Source organism: Mangifera indica, chromosome 18 (genome assembly GCF_011075055.1).
Source record: "Mangifera indica cultivar Alphonso chromosome 18, CATAS_Mindica_2.1, whole genome shotgun sequence".
NCBI lineage: Eukaryota > Viridiplantae > Streptophyta > Magnoliopsida > Sapindales > Anacardiaceae > Mangifera > Mangifera indica.
In genome coordinates, this window is record NC_058154.1 from 8,677,453 (window position 1) to 8,686,559 (window position 9,107).

The 9,107-nt window shown below is 34.9% G+C and overlaps 1 protein-coding gene across 3 annotated transcripts; it reads right to left on the reverse strand.

Moving 5' to 3' along the window:
• Positions 1 to 28: 28 nt before the first annotated feature.
• On the reverse strand, positions 29 to 6,047 carry LOC123201927 (C2 domain-containing protein At1g53590-like). Of its 3 annotated transcripts, none has more exons than XM_044617540.1 (12): positions 5,708 to 6,047; positions 5,536 to 5,610; positions 4,972 to 5,115; positions 4,528 to 4,623; positions 4,281 to 4,412; positions 3,986 to 4,138; positions 3,845 to 3,886; positions 3,631 to 3,679; positions 2,559 to 2,651; positions 2,290 to 2,473; positions 1,494 to 1,617; positions 29 to 1,378 (listed from the first exon to the last, which is right to left on the reverse strand). In XM_044617540.1, the coding sequence occupies exons 1-12, from the start codon at positions 5,834 to 5,836 to the stop codon at positions 263 to 265; spliced, it is 2,337 nt and encodes a 778-aa protein (XP_044473475.1). In that variant the 5' UTR covers positions 5,837 to 6,047; the 3' UTR covers positions 29 to 262. The 3 variants fall into 3 exon arrangements, with proteins under 3 accessions (XP_044473475.1, XP_044473476.1, XP_044473477.1); XM_044617541.1 differs by having other exon boundaries at positions 29 to 1,375; positions 5,708 to 6,045; XM_044617542.1 differs by lacking the exon at positions 4,281 to 4,412.
• Positions 6,048 to 9,107: the final 3,060 nt, after the last annotated feature.

Sequence of the window (9,107 nt, forward strand, 5' to 3'; positions counted from 1 at the left end):
GCTACATATGCATTCATTCTGCAAAAAGTTGCAAAAAATCCAAAACTTGAATTTTATTTGTATTCTGTGTACTGCTATACAAAATGCTGACATGAAATACAACCATACACACAAGAAGACATTATGCCTGAAGCTGCACCAGGGTTTTTGAAAGCTAGGACCAAACTTTGCTAAATGAAATAAGAAATCAACAGATAAACAGAATAGAGCAAGATCTTAATGTTGACTCTGTAATTTACTCAGTTTTTGACAACACTAACTACTATGAGATAATATTTTCATCTGGGTTGGATTTTCCATTTTCTTTGGGTTTCATATCCTCCTCCGAACGCTTGGGAGTTGCAGACTCAATCAGTACATTACCACTCCTGTCAGGTTTGTTTATCTCGTTATCCCTTCTCTTCTCATCAGCTTCAACACTTGTCTTCTCCCTTTGGTCCTCAATATCCATTTGGGGATCGCCTGAACCAGTCTGAAAAATTTGCTCAGTTTTACAAGACTCATTGTTTTCACACTCAGGTATTCTTTCAACAATAGAGGGTGAGGTAACAGATTCATCATGAGAAGAGTCAGATTCTGGATAGATTTCTTGTTCAGGAACTGTAGATGGATCGCCTACAGAATTTCTAGACCCTTTTCGGGAAAGAACTTGCTTTAAGTTGTGAGCTCGCTTCTCTGCCTTTTTCAGAAGGCTCTTCGCTATACCTTTCATATGCTTCTTTTCTGGGCTTTCTGGATTACTTCTCTTTTCTGGGCTTTCTGGATTACTTCCATCTGAATTAACACATACTTCTTCTGGAGTGCTACCAGAAATGGGCACTGGAAGGTCATCTACTATCAACTTCACACTAAACTTCCTAGAATTAATTGCTTTAAGGTTAGCCTGCAGAGATGAAATAGGCTCTGAAATTCTGCCTGAATGATCCCCCCTTTTAGGACTCCTTCGAAACATAGAACCAATCTTCCGTAAGCCCCGCCTAACAGAATTTATAGGATTTTTCCCCTCAGAATTTTCATCATCACTGCTGCTGTCATTGTTCAATGATCCAGATACTGCTGGACTAGTGCTGTGAGAGGAATCATTACTATGAATCTGGGTATCAACGCGCCTGCTCTTCCCTTTTCTAGTCTCCCAAGTCTGTGATACTACACTTCCTGGGTGATGGATCCATATGCCACACTCCTTTTGCCCCTCAATGTTTATAGGTTCAAATTTATCAGCCATCTTTGGGGACTTATCTGATATTAAAGATGAAAAGGAACTTCCCTGAGTACCATCAGCAAAGGAGTTCTGCATGTCTTCCTTGCTCATTAGCTCCTCTTCCTCTTGAACTCCTTCCTTGTTTAATGCTTCCTCATTCCACTGACTTTTCCCCTGCTTAAATTTGTGCCAGAAATTCATGTCAAACTTACTGCACAAGTCAGTGATCTTTCATAATGTAGTGCAACATCTTATTTTCACTTGCAGTTCAATCAAACCTTATGGAAAATACCTTTGCACCCTCTTCAATTACTGTTATTGCAAGATGCAGCCTGCCCACTTTAACGTTCTTGAGAGGTATCCACATGTCATGTCTCTGGCCATCCCTAAGATCACTGATATTTATGGTACAGTCACTGCAGATGGCAGAAGAATCAATCATTTATTAAGCAAATTATCAAGAATCATGGTAAATTAGAATTCAAAAGGTGTCACGAATGACTGAAGAAGCATGAAAACAAAGCCAAAATACAAAACTAAAAAAGGCATATAACATCCACAGCCAAAACATTAAATAATTCACTGTTGCAATTCTAAAGGTCAATCAACCGGAAGATAAGAATATCTGTTATCAGGAACTGAAAATTATTGGATGATTGAAAGCAAGTAATCCTGAAGCCAGTAAAATAAGGAGTTAAGACCATAAAAGTAAAGGCATGCCAACACTATAAATTTGTATCTCTAAAGCTTAGGACTAACTAAAATCTCAAAGAATACTACAGAATATGTGTCAATTGTTCCGAAAGGGGCAAGGCTTAACAACTCTTCCTTTCATTCCTATGCATGTATCATAGTAGCATCCATGCTTTGTCATCTAGGAGAGATTTTCTGAGAGTATTTGCTCCAACCAAAAAAGAAGATGAGTAACTATTAAATAGTGGCACTTACAGCACGTGGAAATTGAATTTTAAGTGCAATGGTCATATGATTGCTCATATTAGCTATTCACTTTGTTAAGACAGTTATGGCTTATTAATAAACAGATAACTGGATATATAACTGCATTGCACTTGATTTTAGAGAATTACCCAAGGGTATCATCCTTAAAATGGTCTTTGTCACGAACTTCAATAGATAGCACATTAGGTGATTCCCACGAACAAATGGGGATCTTAAATTCATCGTGCCATTTTGGAGTCAAAGTTTTCTTTTGTGTCTTAGTCCTGAATCTGTACTGTCCAAGTTGCCCCTTCACATATGGATCAGCCAAACCTGAAATTCATTCCAGTCACTCACGTCACAAAGATTTGGAATACCATGTGATGGGAAATGACTTATGAATATAGTTAGGCCTTACCATTGAAATCTGATGGTTTCATATCTGATGCTTCAACAACTTCAACAATTGCATGTGCAACAGGTTCCTTCACATTGACGGAGAACCAATGTTCTGAACAGCACACAATTAACAAAGAGTTAAAATTTAGCTTATCTCTGAGAAAATAGAGAAAGGAACTACTTAAAATGTTGAACCACTGGCAATAAATTCTACAATAGATCATCAAACGCATTCCAATGCAAATGAACCTAACAAAAACTCCATAAGTAAACAAAATTATCTGCCACTGCGATTGCCATCACTAAGTCCTTCACATTCTGCCTACGGAGCTCAGCCAGTGCCCAAGGCTAAAGTCCAAAAAAGAAATTGAACAGCTTTTCTTCTTTGTACATTCTTAATGTCCACATCATTTGAAGAAACAAGTTTATGAGAACCATGTAGCAATTGTATGTCACTACAAATAATTTTTAAACAGCAAACTGTGATTCAAAGTCACGGGCCCTCTAGTGTTCCATTTGTACAATTATCAAGATTTCCATCTAAATCCTTTGTTTATTTAACCTAATCAAAAGGCAATACAAAAGTTAAAAATGCTGGAATTCTTAATTTTTTTTACTTCATTTACTCTCAAATAATTTTTTAAGGACAAGTGGCACATCCACGTTCTTGTTCCCTTGTCCTTCCCACATACCATAGTTATGCATATTCAACTTAAACATCTATATGCCTTGTCAAGCATTTGACACAAAAAAATTGTAATTTCAATTTAGCACTCGCATACTATTATGCCTGGCAGCACTAAGAAGTCTGATGACTCATAGTTCTCTCTTTATCCTAAAAAGAATCAACAGGCTTTTTGCAAAATGCATGAATCTTGTCTTAACAAACCATCATCCTCATCCTCTGTAATTAATAAGCAAGACGGAATCACTCTCACTAAGCAATCCCTCTATTAACTTCTCCCAATTCAGGTAGCTCATTCTACAGAAAGACCAACACCACGAATTGCCCTTCACAAAATGGAAAATAATGACCACTCAAAAACATAGCATTAAACCCTATAAGAAGACCACTGCAGTAAATTAATTACCTGGCTGTGGTGAAGCGAACTTCTCCATATCTACAACCAGCATATTGGGCTGCACAAAGATACATTATGAGATCCAAATTAAATTCAGAGAGAAATGATGCTCATTTTGGGATCTATATAGCTGCATCCCAAAATAAAATGTTAGATTAAAGAACAAGAGATAACACTTGTTCATGAAATTTAAGACAGCCTAATGAGAGTAAAGGAAATTAACCTCAACAAGCGTCTCCTCAAATGCAACAGATAGAAGCTTGTCCTAAACAAAGAGAAGAGAATACAAATAAGATTAAGAGAGGAAAATAAAGTCATGAACTAGAACAGATGAATTCATTCTACAAATGTAAATTAAACTTACTAGCCATCCAGCAATTCCTGGAAGTTCTGTAACATCAAGTCCATGAGTGAAGATAGGTTTTACAGTCATCTGAAAATATGGAGGCTCAGAAAAGCATAACCTCAACCGGCCAAGAAAAGGCCAGTGGCGAAGAAACTTCACCCCAACCAAAACCTACAAGAGAATTATCGGTATAGCTTAAAGTCAAAACAACTTTATCCTTCTTCAGTAAAAAGTAAAAAAATCCAATGTCAACTGACCAATATTTATTTTTAAAGATAAATGCATGCCATCCAATTAATATACATCTCTGTACCTTCCCTTCAACATGCATGCCTGTCACATGCAACTTTGCCCACATTCCAAATCCTAGTCTTTTTCTCAGTTTTACAGCAATGATCGCACTCATATCATCTGCCGTGAGAAAGTTCATACCCAACTCTAATACCTGTGATTATTACAAAGTGATATCTCCCTGATGTTTTTAAAATTAAAAATGCAAGAGCTGCAACAGAAACAAAGCATGCTCCAAGATGTCTAGTTTAGTATTTATTTTAACATACCAAGTGGTCATCGTCATTAGAATGGCGAAGAACCCTCATTTCATTAAACATAGGTGGGTTTCTGCCCAAATATAGGTGCTGAACCACAGCTTCTTTCTGCACATATAGGATATGTTATTAGCAATATACTCATATATTGGATCTACACTTAATCAGCCTAGAAAATCTACAAATTTCCTCACACGTTCATGCATGCGGACAACCAGACCTAGTACTGGACATGGTACAACAAAAGTTTGGTACTCATACAACTATGTCATATCCCTCAATAACACTGAAATATGCAATAAAGAATTCTTTACTTCTGCAATTTTGAGTCAACTACAGTGCCAATTGTTCCACCATCAAAAAGCATCATTACACAGTCACCATACCAAGTCAACAGCTGAACTATAACTAAAAAGAATTTGATACTGTCAATTCAGAAAGTAAAGAGATTCATACAGCAGTCCAGGGCTTGTACTTCTCCAGAAACCAAGGTATAATTGGGAGCAGAATCTTCTGTGAAGCAATCTGTTCCATGCATATGGGCCATATATTTTCAATAGCATGATTCAGCCATCTCACCGTTTCAGAATCCGAAAGCACCTGAAGGTAAAGAGAAACCAATATAGCGTTAAAGCATCAAAATATTAAAGTTAAAGTCTTTGTTCCAGGAATCTGAAAAAAAAAAAAAGCATACAACCATCTTTATCTTCAAATATGTATGCAGAGAAGAGAATAAACAAGACCAAAAAAGTGCAAAGCAAATATACCTTTACTCTGTCAAAATTAAAGAGAACCTTTATCCTTAATTATAACATCTTCTTGTTAATCAGAATATCGGAGAAAACAAAACCACCTTTCTACCGAATTCAACAAAACTATTTAACTTTGTTACAGTTTCTTCCCCACTTTTCATTTCTCAAAAATCTAATAACAAATTCTCAAATAAATCAAATACCCATTAAACTCAATTAAAATATATTTCCAAAAACTTACGAAACCAAAAAAAGAAAGTTTAATTACCCTTCTCATATAGGACCGCTTCCTCTCCTCAAACTTTAATTTTCTCCTCAATTTTTCAACGTATTCCTCATGAACCTATGACAACACAGAGATAAACAAACAATTACCTCAAAAATCACCATAAACTTAAGATGTTAAACCCCAAATAGATCAAACTAAATCATAAACTTACCCAGAAAAGATAAACTATAGACATTAAAAAAGCTATAGGGCCACATCGATTAAACAAAGAAAGCAACCAAAGAAACAAGAATACAATGCCCACATGATGAATTATAGAAACCTCCAACAAAGTTGTCATCTTTAGATTCTTAAAAACTTCAAATTTCCCTGTACAAACCAAACAAAATCTTTAACTTGAAGAAAATAATTATAACTTAATCTAACCAAACTCAAAAGAGTTTCATTTCTGTTTCTGTTTGTGACACTCGGACAGTTATAAAGTTGACATGGCCAAGAAAGGAAGAGAGAGAGGGTTTGGATATTAATGAGTTGAGTGTTGAGTGGTTCACAAGACCTTTAGCTGCCACTTCAGTTTAGTATTTTATATCTTCTAACTTGCTTGAAACGGTACCGCAGACAGGACGTTACTGGGGATTTATTTTGCTTCAATTATTTAATTAATTTCCGGCGGGCGTCTCACTTTTTGTTGAATGAAACGTGTTGTTGGCAGTATGCGGAAAATTAAGAAATGAAAAGATTATTTTTACTATTTCTAAATCAGAATAAGGCCAAAGAACTTTTTCCCACCCAAGTTCCCATCCTTAAAATTTCACTCATAAAATTTAAAAAATCTAAAATCTCATTTATAAACTAATTATTATTAAATTTTTTTATTAAAATTAAGGATAAAATTATTATTTTATTAATAATATTAAAATATGTATAAATTTAATCTCATTTTTTTCTCAAGTTTTGAAAACTCACTTTCATGGTCGAAGAATAGGTATTCATTAACGGTGGTTTAGATTTGAAGATGAATTGAGAGATTCTCATCGTTCAAAGATGATTTGACAAAACCTCTTCATCTTTGCACTTGGTCACCATTTGGGCTTCATCGGCCTTCACCTAGCTTCATCAACAATAGCAAAGGGAGGCACATCGAAGGTCAATCAATATCAAAACCAATTTGCTATCATTGTCACTATTGTTGAAAGTTTGCAGCAAACCCTAGAGATTTGGAGGGGAAAAATTACTTTTTAAAGTTTGAGATTAGGGGTGAAATGTGAGTTTTCAAAACTTAGGAGAGAAACGAGATAAAATTATATATATTTCAATATTATTGATAAAATAACAATTTTACCCTTATTTATAATAAAAAAATTTAATGGTAGTTGGTTTATAAATGAAATTTTAAGTTTTTTAAATCTCATAGATGAAACTTTGGGACTACATCAAACTTAGATTAAAATAAGACCTTTGGTCTCAAAAGAAACAATTATATTAGAGGGGATAAACGGGGAAGTCTATATGTTTGTGCATTTTGTGGGAGGCACCTTTTTGCATTTCTATAACAAATTAATTTTAATTTCATAAAGGCCAAAAGACTTATTTCCATCTACTATTACTCTTTTTTCAAGTTTTCACTTTTTTATCTTTCAAAAACTCAAATATCTACCATTTTATTAAAATTCACTGTTTGGATTAAAAATAAAATTGTTATTTAGTTAAAAATATTAAAAAAACAAAAACTTATCACATTCCCTTCCTTTTAAATTTAAAAATCTAATAATTTCTCCTCACCCAAAGTTGAAAAGTGACAAATTCCCCCCTAAAATTTTGAACCCATTATCAGAGACGACAAACTTCACTATCTTTAGTCATTTCATCCTTGGTCTCTCTCCTTTCATCCCAAATCGTCTTCGTCTCTGATAAAGATGGCTGATCATGGAAAGAGAGAGATCGGGAGGGATGACAATTTCAAAACCCCAGAGAGAATTTGTCACTTTTCAAATCTTGGGTAAGAGGAAATTGTTAGATTTTTAAACTAAGGGGGAAATGTGACAAGTTTGTGTTTTTTTAATATTTTTAGCTAAATAACATTTTTACCCTTAACCTTAAGAATGAATTTTAACCAAAAAATGAGTATTTAGGTTTTTGAAAGATAAATGTGGGAATTTAGGAAAAGAGTAATTTAGAGAAAGAGAGAGAGAAATAATAACATCTAGAGTTATTATGCTATCATGTTTAGTCTATTATAGAGTTATTATATTATCACATTTATTTTATTGAAATAACTAAACTTTTTCTTTTATATGGAAGTAATTGAACTCTTAAATTTTTTTATTAAGGAACTAAACTTCCAAATTTTCTTATAAAAGAGATTTTTAATAAAAATTGAATGTATTTGTTTTGTCCTCTCCCTATTTCTATTCATCTTCTAATTTAACAATATTGTCCTCTCCCCGTTTTCTTCTTTCGCTATTTTCAATTATCTTTTTAGTAAAGAGTAATAGATCTTGGAATGACCATTCACATATAACTCTCTTACTCAAAATAAAGTAAGATTGTTTATGTCCATAGAGCTTTCATATTAACACATAAATTTTTTTTTTTTTTTGCCTTTCCATTTTGTTCTTACCAATCCGGGATATTAATTAAAATAGGCAACAACATTCCCGCCTAAACATTTTTCGGTAATAATTTTGACGTTTTACTTTTTTAAGCAAATTGTTATTTTCAATCCAAAAATACGCCTTGTCTAATTTCTCAAACGCAATGATTGCTTTTCGCCGATTAATTGATTTCCTTTCACGAAAAACATTAAGATTAAATTATCTGTAATGAATAAAATTTATAAATTGAAAAACAGATTAATTTTTTTATAAAATAATTGATTCATATATATAAAAAATAATAGATATATACATTTTTCTTAAAACGGTGCGTTTTCTTCTCAAACAGGTTGCGTGAAGAGATGCGGGAATTTGGAAAGGGATGCGGGAAGGGAATGGGTGCGTTAAGAGATGCAAAAATTTGAAAAAGGGAGCGGAAATCTTGTAAAGGGGTGCGGATGCAAGTGCAGGAATGGGGGTGTGGGAGAATTATAATATATATTAATATATTATATATTAATACATATTATATTATATTAATATATAATATAACAAAGGGTGCAGAAATTTGAAAAGGGGTGTAGATGCGGGTGCTAGAATTTGGTAACGGGTGCAGGAAGGGAATGGGTGCGTTACGAGATGCGAAAATTTGAAAAACGGTGTGGAAATGGTGCGAAAATTTGGAAAAGGGTGCGGATGCGGGTGCGAAAATTTGGTAAGGGGTGCATGAAGGGAATGGGTGTATTAAGAGATGCAGAAATTTGAAAAAAAGTGCGAAAATTTGGAAAGGGGTCCGGATGCGGGTGCGGGAATTTGGCAAGGGGTGAGGGTGCATGCGAGCGGGTGTGCGTGCGCTGGTGCTTGCAGGTGTGGGAATTCGGTAAGGGGTGCGGGTGAGGGCGCGCGCACGCACGCTGGTGCGTGGGTGAGGGCGGGCTCTCTGGTGCGACGTGCGGGCGCACGCGCACTGGTACTGCCTGCGTGCAGGCGTGCACTCTGACACTGCGTGAGTGCGGG